Source organism: Oncorhynchus clarkii, chromosome 3, assembly GCF_045791955.1.
Source record: "Oncorhynchus clarkii lewisi isolate Uvic-CL-2024 chromosome 3, UVic_Ocla_1.0, whole genome shotgun sequence".
Classification (NCBI taxonomy): domain Eukaryota; kingdom Metazoa; phylum Chordata; class Actinopteri; order Salmoniformes; family Salmonidae; genus Oncorhynchus; species Oncorhynchus clarkii.
This window is the reverse complement of record NC_092149.1, coordinates 55,531,976-55,550,995: the sequence shown is the minus strand read 5'-3', so window position 1 is coordinate 55,550,995 and position 19,020 is coordinate 55,531,976. Positions and strand designations below refer to the sequence as shown.

Genomic DNA, 19,020 nt, shown 5'->3' with positions numbered 1-19,020 from the left:
AGTCCCAACAGTCAGGCTTTGAACAATAGCATTTAATCAAGAGAAAATGTGTTTTTGATCAGACAATAATTACACAATAAGTAACCTTGCGGAAGTGAAGAGAAGATGTTCTTTGTGACCAGATCCTATGTTGTTTTCATTGATTGTGAGTATTATGTGAGTGTGACTTTTTGGTGCAGGTCTTTTTAGTCTGTGTCTATGGGTAGGATGAATTCTGCTCACTGTTGTAGCTGTGAGAATGCTGATCTAAATATAGATAGGTCTGCAACCTGCCAATGGGTGCAACTTGTACTGCTCGCTGTTCATCTTACTTCTGCACCTGGAGAACATATTTTCAGCATAATAGAGTTGACTATTCTTAAAGGGATACTTCAGGATTTTTCTACTTCCCCAGAGTCAGATGAACTTGTGGATACCATTTTATGTATCTCTGTCCAGTATGAAGGAAGTTAAAGGTAGTTTTGCGAGCCAATGCTAACTACCATTAGCGCAATGACTGGAAGTCTATGGGTATCTGCTAGCCACTAGCGCAATGACTGGAAGTCTATGGGTATCTGCTAGCCGTTAGCACAATAACTGGATGTCTAAGGGTATCTGCTAGCAGCAGATACCCTTAGACTAGCACTAACACTATTTAGCAATTGCGCTAGTTAGCAACTTCCTTCAAACTGCACGCAGAGTAGCCTAGTGGTTAGAGCGTTGGACTAGTAACCGGAAGGTTGCAAGTTCAAGCCGCCGAGCTGACAAGGTACAAATCTGTCGTTCTGCCCCTGAACAGGCAGTTAGCCCACTGTTCCTAGGCCATCATTGTAAATAAGAATTTGTTCTTAACTGACTTGCCTGGTTAAATAAAGGTAAAAAAATATATATATATATAAATGGTATTGATAAGTTCATCTGACTCTGAGGCAGTAGATAAAGGATCTTATTGCCCAAATCCCAAGGTATCCCTTTAACAGTGTTTAATGTCATTTCAATGTCAAAACCTATATAGTTTTCATGGAAAACCTATATGCAGATGGTTTAATGTAGGTTTAGATTGGGTATCTACTGGTCTCATAATATCTCTGTGTTTTAATTAGCATTGATCTGGGGCTGATTCAGTCATGCAGTGGTCTGGGCTGCAGTACAGTATGTCTTGTCCTCCCTTTCCCTGAGCATCACTATTCAATTAGGAGCAGACTGATTATTTCCATGTGCCAGGGCGAAAGCAATGACAGCATCATGTGTCAATGGGGGATTTGGGCTGGAGCTGGTCTTTCGCCAGGCCCCAGAACCTCCTGCAGTTTCTGGTCTTTCCCCTCTCCTCTACCACTGCATTGTGTAACTCAGTCTCCTGTGTACTCAAATACCTCAGGGTAGGACTCCTTGGCCCCAAACACATAAACACTCTCATACACATTGGCTGCACATTACACATTGCGACATGTACTTCTCCGGCCTCCCTTCTCTACACACACACATACACACACACATACACACACTTCGGTACACTCACGTTCCACTGCTCCAGCCCTCCACACTCTGCAATGCCGCACTCTCCCCTCTCTCCCCTCCACGCACTTTCTCTCTCTCTCTCTCTTCCCCACTCACTCATACACACACACACACACACACACTCTGTCTCTGTCTCACACATACATGTATGCACGCACACATACACACATTTTCTCTCACGTACACAGACATTCACACACACACTCACAGTGCTGTGGCACACTCTCCTCTCCCTGCCTCATACGTCAAGCTAAAAATAGCCCCTCACTCAGGAATCTCTCACAGACACTGCACTGGTGCTTTGACTCTCTCTCTCTCTCTCTCTCTCTCTCTTTCTCTTTCTTTCTCTCTCTCTCTCTCTCTCTCTCTCTCTCTCTCTCTCTCTCTCTCTCTCTTTCTCTTTCTCTTTCTCTTTCTCTTTCTCTTTCTCTTTCTCTTTCTCTTTCTCTCTCTCTCTCTCTCTCTACACCCAACTGTGCACAGCACTTCCAGCCCACTCGCTGAGCAACGCTCCAAAATGTCACACACGTACAGCACATTTCCAAAGACACTTCTTTTGTATTTTTTTTTACTTTTCTGCAGCAAAAGGTGCTGTATGTCCAGGGGTGGGAGGGTGTTTTGAATGAGATCTACAAGGTTGCCCCGAAAAGCGCCATTGTGACAGAAATGTCAGTCTCTTGAAGTCAGTCGTCAGCTAACAGATTGAGTGTGTGTAACGGTGTGGTGTGACATGGCTCGCTGAGTCAGACGGTGGGAACAGCCTGGAGGACAGTGGTGCTCAAGGTGAAGCAAAAGCCTCACACAATAATTTATCATGCCTTGCTTCATTGACACCATTTTGAAAAGGGATATGATATTCTTAGTTACTTGTATCAATGCCATACCTGTCATGGCTGTTTTTCTATGTTCTTTGCCTGTCATGGCTGTTTTTCTATGTTCTTTGCCTGTCATGGTTGCTTTTCTATGTTATTTGCCTGTCATGGCTGTTTTTCTATGTTCTTTGCCTGTCATGGCTGTTTTTCTATGTTCTTTGCCTGTCATGGCTGCTTTTCTATGTTCTTTGCCTGTCATGGCTGTTTTTCTATGTTGTTTGCCTGTCATGGCTGTTTTTCTATGTTCTTTGCCTGTCATGGCTGCTTTTCTATGTTCTTTGCCTGTCATGGCTGTTTTTCTATGTTCTTTGCCTGTCATGGCTGTTTTTCTATGTTCTTTGCCTGTCATGACGGTTTTCTATGTTCTTTGTCTGTCATGGCTGCTTTTCTATGTTCTTTGTCTGTCATGGCTGTTTTTCTATGTTCTTTGTCTGTCATGGCTGCTTTTCTATGTTCTTTGCCTGTCATGGCTGTTTTTCTATGTTATTTGCCTGTCATGGCTGCTTTTCTATGTTCTTTGCCTGTCATGGATGTTCTTTCTATGTTCTTTGCCTGTCATGGATGTTCTTTCTATGTTCTTTCTATGTTCTTTGCCTGTCATGGATGTTCTTTCTATGTTCTTTCTATGTTCTTTGCCTGTCATGGATGTTCTTTCTAATCAATGTACTTACTCATTTTAGAAAAAGTATTTGTTTTTGAAATAATGATACAATTTTGAATTATGAGTTGTTTTAGATGTTCTCTTGCTCTAGATGTTGTTCAAAGGTTAGAATAGATCTGACATTGGTTTGAACTACAAAAGAGCATTTCTCCTGGTTTGTTCACTAAATGCCAGCTTTATGATGGATTCTGTATCTGTTTTTGGAAGCAGTCTGTCACAACTGTGTGTTGACTGTCTTTCGTAATCTTTCAGAGTATGCAGCTTGGTGTATTTATGCTGTATTATACTGTATGTATCTTATACATTTGCCTATTCTTGTACTGTCTCAACCACCTGGCAGCCTAACAAAAATAATGTTTCCCTCCCTCCCTCTCCTCATTCGAACTGAAGCATCTTACCTACTCTTTTTATAGCTGCACAGTATTCAGCGTTTAAGCTATCTTTTTAACTGTGAGATGGTGTGGGTGTATTTTAAGTTCATGTGGGTGTACTTGACGTTGGGTTTTTGAAGAGGATTACCTAAGGTTTGTGGTGATTGTTGAATGTAGCTGTTTAACCGGATGCACTCCTCTAAACCGCCATGTAAGTCACAGTACCAGGGCCAGACCACAGCCAGACGGTTAGGGCAGCAGGTCATCACAACAGACACACAACATGTCACTAACCCACGCCCTTCTCCTTTTACTTCCTAGTGACTTGTTGTCGTCGGATTATGTGGAGATCCACTATGAGGAGGGTAAACCTGTTCTATCAAAGGTAACATCTCCAGCCAGAACACTCACTCTGTTTGGGTACCTGTTTTTCGTTCTCTCTTTTTTCAGAGGAGCCTAATTGGTTCCCTGTGGAAGGTACAGGGCCTGCAGCTGTTACAGGGTGTATTGCTTTGTTTAACTGTGGCTAGTTAGGGGCAATCAAAGAACAAGTGGAGAGTTAAAGCAAAATTCAGCAAAATGCTTAAAGACATCCAAACTATTCACCCTACTATGTTGACAGGACCACTGGGGTTCACAGACAGGAAAATAAATCAAATGGCCTTGTATGGTACAGAGGTACTTTGACACTTCTACTTTGATGTTATTTATCCACTTGGTCTTGATGTATCCTAACATTGCTGTTATTGATTACCATTAGCTAACCTCGTCAAGTCAATGGTGCTCCATCATCAGTATAACTACACTTTATCTTATCCACCCTGATGCTGTTTGCACCTGTTTTAGTGATGTAAGAGAAAGACCGAGGGAAGGAGGGAGGGATAGACTGCTAGCAAGAGAGAGGTAAAAGAGGCTAGAGATGTGATAGTTGGCTGCTGTGTGCCCGTGTTAGTTACTGTACCGCTGCTGCTGGTGTTGCTGAATCAGGTTGAGGCAGAGGGGCTGGGCACAGTGGAGCTAGCTGACTCAGCACAGCTCCACTCCGCTCCCCGGCAGCCTCCTGTCTCTCCTGCCTGCCTGCCTGCCTGCCTGCCTGGCTGCCTGGAACCCAGGTCACGTGACAGGGGAGCTAGAGACGCTGGTGCTCTGCAGTAGCTATGCAGTGTGGGATGGTAGGAGTGAAAGAGAGAGTGTCCTCTGCTCACCCTGGGCCTAGTTGATAACTGAGTCACAGATGAGGGAGAGGGAAAGTGATGTGGACCATTGAGGTCTGAAGAAGAACAGCCATTAGTTTGAGGCCCACCACCACAACCCACACTGCAGAAAGATATTATTTATAAATGTGAGCTGAATGCGTAAACCAGGCTGCAGATGACATATTGCACACCTTTATAGTCTCTCCAACTGAATAAACAGTCAAATGTCGACAAAGTTGCAATAATTCAGCGAATACACACCCTGGGCCGAGTAGAAAGTAGGCTACTCCATCTGAGTTACGTTGCATTGCTATATATTGACTCATATGGTACAGCTGTGAATGTGATAAGTACGCTGTGTATGTATTTGTTTGCTGAATATTTTGTAGGAAGCTCCACTCCAAACCCATGGAGTAATGTTGGTATGTACACTCAGTGGCCAGTTTATTAGGTACACCACCCCGTTTAACAAAAATGGTTCGCTCCTACTGACAGTGAGTCACGTGGCCGTGGCTTGCTATATAAAGTGGGCAGACAGGCATAAAGGCATTCAGTTACTGTTCGATTGAATGTTAGAATGGGAAAAACAAGTGACCTAAGCGACTGAGCATGGCGATGATTGTCGGTAGCAGGCACGCCAGTTCCAGTATGTCAGAAACGGCCGGCGTCCTTAGCTTTTCACGGATGACAGTGAAAATAACGGCAAATAACGGCGCAGTACAACAGTGGTGTGCAGAACGGCATCTCAGAACGCACAACTCGTTGGTCCTTGTCACAGATGGGCTATTGCAGCAGACGACCACACCGGGTTCCACTCCTATCAGCTAAAAACAAGAAGAAGCGGCTCCAGTGGGCACATGATCACCAACACTGGACAACTGAGGAGTGGTTCCTGTTGCTTCATGCTGATGGCAGAGTCAGGAATTGGCATAAGCAGCATAAGTTCATGGCCCCGTCCTTCCTAGTGTCAACAGTACAGGCTGGTGGCAGTGGGGTAATGGTGTAGGGTATGTTTTCCTGGCACACGTTAGGTCCCTTGATACCAATTGAGCAATGTTTCCATGCCCCAAACAATTCAGGCTGTTCTGGAGGTTTTTCTGGAGGCTTTTCTGGAGGCAACCCGGTGCTAGATGTGTGTACCTAATAAACTGGCCACTGAGTGTACAGTATATGTCTCAGATTTGCCCTCTGCTCTTCAGTAGGTATATGTGATGTTGTATAAGTATTGTATAAATGTTGTTTCTGTGTATCCTCAGGGTGGTGAGCACTGTTACTACCATGGCCAGGTGAGGGGGGAAGATGACTCTAATGTGGCCTTGTCTACCTGCAATGGGCTGCAGTAAGTGAACACCAGCAGTTTTACATAAAAGTCCGTGCACGGAATACTTGTAGATATCGGTGCTTTCTACAGCTGCTATTGACTTAGTATTGACTGTCTTCTCTCTTCATTTTTCCTCTCTCTCCTTTACCTGACAGCGGAATGTTTGATGATGGACTCTATGTGTATCTAATTGAGCCTTTGCAACAGACTCACTCAATTGTAAGTTCTTCCTCATATTTAGGCTTTTCAAAATCTTTGCTACACAAGTACTATTTGTTCTACCTCTACTTGTGCTACTGCTAGGATCTCTTCTGCCACTTTTACCGTTACTAAAGCCTCCTTTTTCCTGTAAAGCACATTAGGTTATCTCGTAAAAATGGTATGTTTGCCATTGACAAGGGTGTTCTTGTTTTTGAAGGAAGTCCATGGTTTACAATAGTGAAGGACATAATGATAACAAAGTGCTGCACGTGTGGAAATGGTTATACCTCACTAATCTGTATTGAGCTTTTCCAAAAGTTATATAAGCATATAATGTACAGTGCCTTCAGGAAGTATTTGTACCCCTTGACTTATTCCACATTTTGTTGTGTTACAGCCTGAATTCAAAATGTATTCAATAAAAAACAAGTATCACCCATCTACACACAATACCCCATAATGACAAAGTGAAAACATGTTTTTAGAAATTCTTGCAAAAAAAACAAACAATGAAATACAGAAATATCTAATTTACATAAGTATTCACACCCCTGAGTCAAGACATGTTAGAATCCCCGTTGGCGGTGATTACAGCTGTGAGTCTTTCTGGGTAAGTCTAGAAGTTCTTTGCACACCTGGATTGTACATTTGCCCATTATTCTTCTCAAAATACTTAAAGTTCTCTCAAGTTGGTTGTTGACAATTGTTTTATCATTTAAAAAATATATTTTTTAATTTTTTAAATAATAGTTTTTTATTATTATCCCATCCACCATCCCCTCTCTTCGGTGCTTACAGGTTCGCATACATAAACATACATTTTACACATACATTTGACATATACATTTGACATATATTTGACATATACGGTACTTTTATATACAGCAATCACATAACAATAATACGTTACCGACATACGCTCTTTAATCCCTCCCCTCAGCCACTCTCAGCCCATCCCACCTATCACCATAGACCTCAGCTCTTTAATCCCTCCCCTCAGCCACTCTCAGCCCATCCCACCTATCACCATAGACCTCAGCTCTTTAATCCCTCCCCTCAGCCACTCTCAGCCCATCCCACCTATCACCATAGACCTCAGCTCTTTAATCCCTCCCCTCAGCCACTCTCAGCCCATCCCACCTATCACCATAGACCTCAGCTCTTTAATCCCTCCCCTCATCCACTCTCAGCCCATCCCACCTATCACCATAGACCTCAGCTCTTTAATCCCTCCCCTCAGCCACTCTCAGCCCATCCCACCTATCACCATAGACCACCCTCGTTTGGTTTCCATGTGCCATATATTTTTCAATTGTGCTGCGATATTGTTGACCATACATGTTGAACCTTTCTAATTTCATAGTATCCACAAATTGTGAGCTAAAGATGAAAACCTTTCCAACAAGTATTATTCTATTATTTATTGACTGACTATGGCTTTCCAAATCGCCCAACACTGCTATTTGCAAGGTTCATTTTAAGTGAATGTTGTGGTTGTGAGCAGAAACAAGCTACATAGGGGCAATACCAGAATAAATTATCTAGTGATTATGTCTCTTTGCAGCAAAATCAACAGAGCTGAAATTTTTGTATGCCTGATATTGTTGACCATTGCTAGACAGCCGTTTTCATGTCTTGACATAGATTTTCAAGTCAATTTAAGTAAAAACTGTAACTAGGCCTCAAAGGAACATTCAATGTTGTCTTGGTAGGCAACTCCAGTGTATATTTGGCCTTGTGTTTTAGGTAAATACCCTGCTAAAAGGGGAATTTGTCTCCCAGTGTCTGTTGGAAAGCAGACTGAACCAGGTTTTCCTCTAGGATTTTGCCTCTGCTTAGCTCTATTCTGTTTCTTTTTAATCATACCCATAACATGATTCAGCCACCACCATCCTTGAAAATATGAAGTGGTACTCAGCGATTGTTGTGTTGGATTTACCCCAAACATAACGCTTTATATTTAGGACATAAAGTTCCTTTCTTTGCCACATTTGTTGCAGTATTACTTTAGTGCCTTGTTCCAAACAGGATGCATGTTTTTTAATATATTTTTTTCTCTACAGGCTTCCTTCTTTTCACTGTGTCATTTAGGTTAGTATTGTGGGGTAACTACAACGTTGTTGATCCATCCCCAGTTTTCTCCTATCACAGGCATTACATTTTGTAACTGTTTTAAAGCTACCACTGGCCCGAAATCCCTGAGCAGTTTCCTTCCTCTCCGGCAACTGAGTTAGGAAGGACACCTTTATCTTTGTAGTGAATGGGTGTATTGATACACCATCTGAAGTGTAATGAATAACTTCACCATGTTTAAAGAAATATTCAATGTCTGCTTTTTTTCAAGGAATTGGAAAACCTCCGTGGTCTTAGTGGTTGAATCTGTGTATGAAATTCACTGCTCGACTGAGGGACCTTACAGATAACTGTATGTGTGGGGAACAGAGATGAGGTAGTCATTAAAAAAACATGTTAAACACTATTATTGCACACATAGTGAGTCCATACAATTTATTATGTGACTTATGTGTACTCCTGAACTTGGGGGGTTGAATACTCATTGACTCAATACATTTCATTTTTTCATTTTTTATTAATTTGTAAACATTTCTATAAACATAATTCCACTTTTACATGATGGGGTATTGTGTGTAGGCCATTGATACATTATCTCAATTTAATTAATTTTAAATTCAGGCTGTAACACAACAACATGTGGAAAAAATAAATGGCTGTGATACTTTCTGAAGGCAATGTATATCAGGCAAGGTCTATGATGCAAATGGAAAGAATAATGGTAATGCAATGATAATGTAGTAAGCTTAATAAAGTATTGCGTTTTACATGTCTACCTTAAATATTGATTGATGTTGACTAGTTGTGAAAATGTGATCATGTTTCTTGTTACGCAGACCAATGTCAATGCCCTCCGAGCCAGCCAATACCTACCTCGTTATGACCTATCTTTTGTAACTTGACCCCTGTTCCCTGTTCCCTGTATCCACCACATTTATCACACCCTTGCTGACAGTTAATGGTTTCCCTCACAGGATACAGCTGCACGACCCCACTCTCTGCGCAGGAGGCCCACCCTCCAGAGGAACAATGACCAAGAGGAACTGGGTAATGAGTTATGCATCTTTCTGCCATCTTTGGATCTTGCATAACCTCCAAGAGGCCTCTACCACTTTACATCAACACTCTCACGGCCTGTCTGCCTGACATTCCAAAACCCTTCGTATCCTCTCCTACTAACGCTAACATTAGGTTCCCCATATGACAGCTCTAGACCTGGTTGAAATACATATACACACACTTTCAAATAGCTGTGTTGCGCTTGATTTGGTTTGCCCAGTAGAGTGGAACCAATGGAGGGAAAGGGAAAGGGGGATACCTAGTCAGCTGTACAACTCAATGCCTTTAACTGAAATGTGTCTTCCGCATTTAACCCAAACCCCTCTGAATCAGAGAGGTGCAGGGGGGGGGGGGGGCTGCCTTATAGCGAAGAACAAACTCCAAGGTAAATCAATTGTCTATTATATGTATTTGACCTATGCATACTTCAATGTATTTGACCTATGTAGTTGACCTATGCATACTTCAATGTATTTGACCCAGATCTGGACTGTGTCACAGGACACAGCAGGTTTCCCTCCTATGGCATCTGTATCTTGCCCTCTACCTTGGTGTGTTTCTCTTCCCGGGTAAAGGTCCAATGCAGATGTTTTTATCTCAATATCAAATCATTTATGGGTAACAATGAAAGTACCTTGCTAGCTAGGTTTCCATCCAACTGGCGACAGATTCTCATGCAGACTGACTCGTTGGGGATAGAAATCACGGCATAATGACGTAGTGCACCCAAAATGTACTTTTTAGTTGAAGTTGAACATCTAAAGTTCAATGTGATTCCATCGCATTTTCAACTCTAACCGATAATTGTCACAAAAACTGTTGTGTTAAATAGAAAATGTGCCTACTCTGGTCTTGGCACCTGCGCTCTAGCCAACAGCTCGCAGATACAGTGCGGTTAGGCTGTGAGGGTAGGCTAGGCTTCATGATGAGATTATTATGGATAAGAGCGAAAATATTTGTATTTGTCAAACGGGCAGTCAAGCATCGATCATCATTTCACCCGAATAAGACCGTTGATATTTATTGGAAAGGAGCATCAAGCTCATCACCTTGCACTTTCACCACCCTGTGAAGTTCATCATAACTTCTATCATCTGTAGCCTAATAAACTGCATGGTTTCCTGAGGACCACACACTATATAATCGTGTGATCCAAGTTTACTTCTATACGATGGTTATTATATCAATATTTGCGCAAAAAGGCGTTCCAACCGCCATTTCTCGCAATTGTACCAACACAAAAAGATCCCACCATATCGAACACACTAATTATCTTTCCTTATCTATTCAGTTGTATCGAAGCTTCCTGTTTCCATCACAACTGTCATTAATTTTTTATACAGTGTGACTGTTTTCAATTAAACTTGTCAAAAAGAGAGCAAAGAGACATTTTTCAATAAAGAATTTTCCTAGGATTGTCTGGGAGTGGTCTGAGTGGGAAGGGGAAAACAGAAAAAATAGCTTTTATTAGCAGAGAGGTTTGGAACTCTCTTTCTTATTGGTCTATTAACTAATTTACTGCCTGGTGGCCAAAACTCCATCCCAACAAAACAGGCTGAAATTTCACTTCAATAACATTATCGTCATTTTCACAATTTCAAAGTATTATTCCAACCTCATAGCGTGGAAATATATATACAATACAGGCAAATCACATTTCTGACTGCACTGGGCCTTTAATGTGCTCTATGTCTCTCTAGTGGAGGAGGAGCAGCAGCTGCTTTCGGAGCTGGAGGACATGTCCTGGCTGAAGCGCAGGAAAAAGCGGGCTGTAAGTCTGTGACCTCATCAGTCCCTTAAAAGGATTTTGTAACACACTCCACCTACTGTAAGTTCATTCACCCCTGCTGTATTATGTAGTGTGTTAAGTTACTGTGTCATGTAACCTTGTGTTACAACGTAGCCTCCCAGTATAGGTCCATCATTTAAAGTGGCCTCTTTTAATTATCTCTCACAACATAATTTGCAACTCAACTCAGCCCCACACAACACGTCATCTTTTGTTGTCTTCCTCTATACATCTTTCATGTCTGCGTGTTATGATAGTGAACTGATCTGTGGGTTTTTTTTTTCAGATGCCTCGGAATGTCTTTGAGGAAATGAAGTATTTGGAGATTATGATTGTCAGTGACCACAATATGGTATGTGCCCTCAAAAAAACCAACCAGTCAACACATAGACACAAGACAGGAAATATGAGTGAGCTGGGTGTGAAATATTTCAGCAATGTGTCATTCTTTTACTGTAAAGAATGACTCAAAATAGTATTCAACCAACTATGCCCACAAGAGGGTGCAACACGATTGAATGTGGTGGACGCATGATTCATATCCTATCTAACATAACCATCGTCCAGATTTGAAAACACCAGTCTTGTTCTATTGTTGGACCGTCATAAAAACAAGATGCATATTTTATGCATTTTTAAAATGGTGTCGGAGAAACTTGGTATATTTAAGTATTTATTCAAATTGCACTTAACAATCCTTTTTAACCAAAGCTATGTGCCATTGTTTTTGTGTGGGGTGCAGTATAAGCGACACAAGGCCAAGCAGCACACCAGGAACTTTGCCAAGTCGGTGGTGAACTTTGTGGATGCTGTGAGTAACCTCTTCAGTTGGCTCTGGGAACTGATTCTTTACTTTGTACCTCTTTTAAACTCTACAAATATTCAGTCCTCTATTTCCTTTTTCTGGTATATGTATCAGGGTGCCCACCAGAACATCCAGAATAAGGCTAAACTCTGATACTTTACTGGCTGTTGATATGTTTGTGTACCTTGAGGTATATTTTCAGTGCAATCATAGTTGAATCAATTATTGTGTTTTGCAAAGTATAGGAATACCTAAACGTTTATGTGTATGGGTCCAGCAAAGGAGGTTGGTGGCACCTTAATTGGGGAGGACGGGCTTGTGGTAATGACTGGAGCGGAATCAGTGGAATGGTTTAAAATACATCAAAGACATGGTTTGATGCCATTCCATTTGCTCCGTTCCAGCCATTATTATGAGCCGTCCTCCCCTCAGCAGCCCCCAGTGGTGTATATCACGTTATGTGTATGTCTATTGAGAAAAGCTGTTCAACATGTATATTAGAGAGCCCCCAGAGGTAGAACCCAGTAATGATCACTTCCTCATGTATCACACTGTACATCTCCTGTACCCTGAGTCGGCCCCATACTATTCAGATTTTGTACTGTATCACTACGGTGTTTGTTGTTGCTCTGTGTAGCCGTGATGTGCAATAACAGTCCCTTGTCTCTCCCTGCTCCCAGTGTGCTTTGTCCCCTGTCCCATGTCTGTCCTCAGACAGTACAGATGATCATTCACACCCAGTGTTCTTCTCCTGTCCCTGTGTTGTCATTTCTCTCTCTCTCTCTTTTTCTCTTTCTCTGTGTCCTCCCACTACCCATCATGCGCCGATGACAGATCTTTAAGGAGCACCTGCACACACGGGTAGTTCTGGTTGCCGTGGAGATATGGACGGACAAGGACCACATTCCCATCAGTGTGAAGCCACTGGACATGCTGAAAGATTTCTCTAAGTACCGGGCGCAGAGCATCAAGCAGCACGCTGACTCTGTGCACCTCTTCACGTAAGTGCCCTCTCCTCTCTGTCCCTCGGGGCCAACCCATGCTGCTACTCGCCATATACTGAGACTGCCATTAGTATATCTTACACACTGAGTCCTTATGGCTTCCCAGAATATTAGAGCATGTCAGAGGACTAGGCCCTAATACTTTGGCTTTAGCAATAAAGCAAAACATGTCCATCTATTTCCATTTGTCTTCCAAGGGCAGCTGAATACCTCTCACTTGTCCGTCTACCGGTCTGTTTGATAGTTACTCTGTGTCTCTTTGATGCACAGCAATGTGACCTTCCACTACCGCCGGAGCAGCGCAGCGTACTTCGGGGGCATGTGCTCTGTGAGCCGTGGAGTAGGTGTAAACGAGGTAAGATGTGCTGACTAATGTACATGATCGTATTGTTTGATTACAGCAGAGCAGACGAGTAACTGCTGGTTTGTTGTACCTGCAGTATGGCACCACGTGGACCATGGCTTCGTCACTCTCCCAGAGCTTGGCACAGAACCTCGGCATCCAGTGGGATCCAGCCGCCAAGAGAAGTACAGAGACTGGCTCCCATTCATCACTGCACATTAATCTCTGCCTTACAGACAGACACTATTTAAGGAACAGTTTAAAACATTTTAGGCACATATACTACCGTTCAAAAGTTTGGGGTCACTTAGAAATGTCCTTGTTTTTGAAAGAAAAGCACATTTGTTGTCCATTAAAATAGCATCAAATTGATCAGAAATACAGTGTAGATATTGTTAATGTTGTAAATGACTATTGTAGCTGGAAACGACTGATTTAAAAAAAAATTGAATATCTACATATGCGTACAGGGGCCCATTATCAGCAACCATCACTCACTCCTGTGTTCCAATGGCATGTTGTGTTAACTAATCCAAGTTTATCATTCTAAAAGGCTAATTGATCATTAGAAAACCCTTTTGCAATTATGTTAGCACAGCTGAAAACTGTTGTCCTGATTAAAGAAGAAATACAACTGGCCTTCTTTAGACTAGTTGAGTATCTGGAGCATCAGCATTTGTGGGTTTGATTACAGGCTCAAAATGGCCAGAAACGAAGTACTTTCTTCTGAAACTCATCAGTCTATTCTTGTTCTGAGAAATGAAGAGAAATGAAGAGAAATGCGATAAATAGCCAAGAAACTGAAGATCTTGTACAACACTGTATACTACTCCCTTCACAGAACAGCGCAAACTGGCTCTAACCAGAATAGAAAGAGGAATGGGAGGCCCCGGTGAACAACTGAGCAAGAGGACAATTACATTAGAGTGTCTAGTTTGGGAAACAGACGCCTCACAAGTCCTCAACTGGCAGCTTCATTAAATAGTACCTGCAAAACACCAGTCTCAACATCAACAGTGAAGAGGGGACTCCGGGATGCTGGGCTTCCAGGCAGAGTTGCAAAGAAAAATACATATTTCAGACTGGCCAATAAAAATAAATGATTAAGATGGGTAAAAAAACACAGACACTGGACAGCGGAACTCTGCCTAGAAGGACAGCATCCCGGAGTCGCCTCTTCACTGTTGACGTTGAGACTGATCAATTAGCCTTTTAAAATTATAAACTTGGCTTAGCTAACACAACGTGCCATTGGAACACAGGAGTAATGGTTGCTGATAATGGGCATCTGTACGCATATGTAGATATTTCATAAAACATCAGTCTTTTCCAGCTACATTAGTCATTTACAACATTAACATTGTCTACACTGTATTTCTGATCAATTTGATGTTATTTTAATGGGCAAAAAATGTGCTTTCTTTCAAAAACAAGGACATTTCTAAGTGACCCCAAACTTTTGGACAATAGTGTATGTTTGTACCAATATCTTTGTAAGATTGTGTGTGATGTTGTGTGTTGTTCTTTCACAGAGGAATGTGGCTGTGCCGACTCTTGGGTGGGCTGCATCATGGAGGATACTGGGTAACGTTCTACTGCTCAGCTGTTATTCTCACTTTCTCTCTCTGTTTCCATGTCTGTCTCTATGTCTTTCTCTCTCAAACACACACACACACACACACACACACACACACACACACACACACACACACACACACACACACACACACACACACACACACACACACACACACACACAGAGAGAGAGAGACAGAGTATAACACCATGTTATAATTAAAGGTTCGATTAGGTGAGAGAATAGATTCTTTCCGTGGATTTGTGTGACGGAAATGTGCAATAACGAGCTGCTAACCCCCCAGTCCCCCAGCCCCTCTCTATGATAGCAGGGTATGGCTCTCCCTTCGCCGTAATGACAGGGTGTGCAGAGCTGCAGCTCAGCTGAGTCTCTCCTGGGTCATGACCAGCATTAGCATGTGAAAGGTGCCCTGGCGTCATGCTTGTGTTGTTGACAGTGGCTCTTTAGGCACACTGGCTCAGAGTGCGTCACCTGACGTGACTGACTGCTCATACAGCCTCTTGCTCTAAGCTGACTTGTGGAATTGTTTTGAAGTCATAACATGGGTCATTTACACTTCCGGGAACATATCGTTGATACTGAATGTAATCGGATCTTCAACCAAAACCTAATATTAGATCAAGGGAACCTGAGTGAACAAATAACATAACAATTACTGTACATACTTACTTCATTTATTTCATAAACAAAGTTATGCAACACCCAATGAACATGTGTGGAAAAGTAATTGCCCTTTTACACTCAGTAACTGGTTGGGCCACCTTTAACTGCAGTGACTACAACCAAATGCTTCCTGTAGTTGTTGATCAGTCTCTCACATCGCTGTGGAGGAATTTTGGTCCACTCTTGCATGCAGAACTGCTTTAACTCGGCGACATTTGCGGGTTTTCAAGCATGAACTGATCGTTTCAAGTCCTGCCACAACATCTCAGTTGGGATTAGGTCTAAAAAATATACAGAAATAATTGTATAAAATATTACATTTGGCCTACTATAGCCCATAGAAATGCATTGAATAACACATTCATAAATGACAAAAAAGACAGTCAAAAAAGAAATCATAAGGAATACTGTTTTGAAGTGTCGGTCCTATATCTATGAGATATAAAAAAAAGCTCAGGAATTGTACAAAAAAATGTTTTGCACATATTTAACCACTTATTTTTGCTGGCACAAAACTACCTCCGTATTTCCCATTAATTTGTATGGGTTACCTTCAGACGAGTCCCGTGACACTTGTGGGAGCTGTAGAGCAAAACGGAAACCACCACTGTGTTGCCCTACGTCCCCTTTCTATAGAAAGGTCATAATACTTTGTTGACCAAACCGTTCGGATGCTACAGATGTTTTCATGAGAAGATCGACTTTCGGGATCTCACCTGGTCTGACAAACAGCGCTGTAGCTCTGACACTTTCCACCACAGATGCAGAAGGACGCCATTGGCGGATGTGATGAATTGAGACGCAGCCCATGCAAAATAAATGATATCTGTAGCTTAACCTGACGGATTTTGATGGGGATTTTGGTGTTATGTTACTTAGATTGACGAACCGCTGCATCAATAGACTCTAGGGGGTTTAACAGCTGGTTGTTAAAGGTGGATGTATCCCTTAACCCACAGGGTCCAGCATCCCCGGATGTTCTCCAAATGCAGCATCTCAGACTACAAGGAATTCCTGCTGAAAGGCGGTGGATCCTGTCTTTTTAACAGGCCAAACAAGGTGAGTCAGACGAGAATAGTTCATGTTGTGGTTGTCATACAGCAGAATATCAAAGACATATACGGTATATAACCAGTAATAAAAATACCATAATAACCCTCTGATTGTTTTTGCTCTGGCAGCTGTTTGAATCCACAGAGTGTGGGAATGGATACATTGAGGTGGGAGAGGAGTGTGACTGCGGCGCTAGATCTGTGAGTTACGATGCAATATTATTCTATTTACATCACATTTATATTATCCGAATACAGTGTCAGACTGGTGGTGTCGTCTGTGTTGTAGGAGTGCTACAAGGAGTGCTGCAAGAAGTGTTCCCTAGCTAATGGTGCACATTGTGCTGATGGACCTTGCTGCAACAACACTTGTCTGGTAAGGGCTTTTTAATCACTGTGTAAGTCTGCCCACTAAGAACCAGAATGGCTTTTTTCTTAGTGTACAAAAGCTGAAGAACATAGGCACATCCAGGTCCTTTCTTGCAGGTGCTGGAGTTATAGGTGAACTCGTGAAAGATAAAAATAAAATGCGGCACACTGCTGTTCATGCTCCCAGGAGATTTTATTGATACAACGTTTCGGGTCTTCATTAGGCATCAACATCCCAGGTGGGGTGGAAGGTCCTATATATATATATCGGCAGTGCTCAGTGACATCACTTCCTTAAACAAGAGGTACAAATATATAATATAGGTTCACAATATCAACAGTCAATATATATATATAAAAAAAGAAACGTCCTCTCACTGTCAACTGCGTTTATTTTCAGCAAACTTAACATGCCTAAATATTTGTATGAACATAACAATATTGAACAACTGAGACATAAACTGAACAAGTTCCACAGACATGTGACTAACAGAAATGGAATGTGTCCCTGAACAAAGGGGGTGGGGGGGTCAAAATCCAAAATAACAGTATCTGGTGTGGCCACCAGCTGTATTAAGTACTGCAGTGCATCTCCTCATGGACTGCACCAGATTTGCCAGTTCTTGCTGTGAGATGTTACTCCACTTTTCCACCAAGGCACCTGCAAGTTCCTGGACATTTCTGGGGGGAATGGCCCTAGTCCTCACCCTTCGATCCAACAGGTCCCAGACGTGCTCAATGGAATTGATATCCGGGCTCTTCGCTGGCCATGGCAGAACACTGAACACTGTCTTGTAGGAAATCACGCACAGAACGAGCAGTATGGCTGGTGGCATTATCATGCTGGAGGGTCATGTCAGGATGAGCATGCAGGAAGGGTACCACATGAGGGAGGAGGATGTCTTCCCTGTAACGCACAGCGTTGAGACTGCCTGCAATGACAAAAAGCTTAGTCCGATGCTGCTGTGACACATAACCATACTATTTTTTTAGTATGCTGCTATAGGCAAACTATCAGTATCTGTAGAATATGTGTGTGATGTTAAATAAGGTCTCTAATGCTAACAAATATATTAATTTTCTTGGTAACCTGAACATTGTCTGGTTATCATCTAGTTCTCCTCTCAAGAGGAACCTTCTTACTGTGACTAATGCCTGTGATATGACCCAGGTTATCACTCAACCAACTGCAGTGTATACCAATAGTGTTGGATCTGTGACATCCACTTCTATTGATCCTATCTTCACTAATTCTGCAGAGCTTTGCTCCAAAGCAATATCAGTTCCCATTGGCTGTAGTGACCATAACATTGTGGCAATGACAGGGAAAGCCAAAGTACCAAAGGCAGGGCCTAAAGTTATGTATAAGATATCATACAAGATGTTTTCTCGAGACTGTTTTGTTGAAGATGTAAAAAATGTATGTTGTTCTGAAGTGTATATGGAGGAGAATCCAGATGCAGCACTTGGAGTATTTGTACAATTATTCTTGCCAATTGATGACAAACACCTGTTAAGAAACTGACTGTGAGAACTGTTTGAGCCCCCTGGATCGATGATGAATTGACAAATTGTATGGTTCAAATAAATTATGCAAAAAAGGTGGCAGACAAGTCACACTGCTCAGCTGATTGGTTCACATACTGTCAATTGAGAAATTGTGTGACTGAAGTACATGGAAAACAATGGAAAAAGACTTTGGAGCACCTTTAATTCAATTTTTTTTGCCCAAAATATAATTTATCTCCATCGTTCATTGAGGTTGATGGGTCATTTATAACAAAACCTTTTTGATATAGCCAATCATAAAAATGACTATTTCACTGGCAAAGTGGACAAACTGAGAAGTGGAATGATAACATTGAACAGTAAACCATCATATTTTTTTGTATTGAAAATAATGAATAATAAGTAAAAGAAGGATTGCTGTTTTGAGTTTGGTCAGGTTTGTGTGGAAGAGGGGGAAAAAATATTGTTATCCATCAATAATGATAAGCTACCAGGTAGATGGGAAACTATTGAGAAAGGTAGCAGATTGTATTGCCAGGCCTATTTGCCATGTCTTTAACTAAAGCCTAAAAGAGTGTGTGTGTCCACAGGTGTGGAAGGAAGCTACAGTAATTCCACTACCTAAAAATAGTAAAGCA

The 19,020-nt window shown here is 41.9% G+C and overlaps 1 protein-coding gene across 9 annotated transcripts in view; it reads left to right on the top strand.

Annotated features, from left to right (window-relative positions):
* The window catches only part of LOC139398810 (disintegrin and metalloproteinase domain-containing protein 23-like), a 36,686-nt gene that overhangs the window by 3,867 nt on the left and 13,799 nt on the right, over positions 1-19,020 (top strand). For all 9 annotated transcript variants that reach the window (XR_011631699.1, XM_071144611.1, XM_071144615.1 and 6 more), the window contains exons 4-17: positions 3,723-3,786; positions 5,854-5,936; positions 6,074-6,137; positions 9,167-9,239; positions 10,952-11,022; positions 11,327-11,392; positions 11,783-11,851; positions 12,680-12,846; positions 13,120-13,204; positions 13,290-13,377; positions 14,725-14,776; positions 16,412-16,511; positions 16,634-16,705; positions 16,794-16,880. Coding sequence is in view for 8 of the 9 variants with exons in the window: in XM_071144611.1 (XP_071000712.1) it covers positions 3,723-3,786; positions 5,854-5,936; positions 6,074-6,137; positions 9,167-9,239; positions 10,952-11,022; positions 11,327-11,392; positions 11,783-11,851; positions 12,680-12,846; positions 13,120-13,204; positions 13,290-13,377; positions 14,725-14,776; positions 16,412-16,511; positions 16,634-16,705; positions 16,794-16,880 (1,141 nt within the window). In the remaining variant the exon portion in view is untranslated. The remainder of the gene's footprint in view (positions 1-3,722; positions 3,787-5,853; positions 5,937-6,073; positions 6,138-9,166; positions 9,240-10,951; positions 11,023-11,326; positions 11,393-11,782; positions 11,852-12,679; positions 12,847-13,119; positions 13,205-13,289; positions 13,378-14,724; positions 14,777-16,411; positions 16,512-16,633; positions 16,706-16,793; positions 16,881-19,020) is intronic.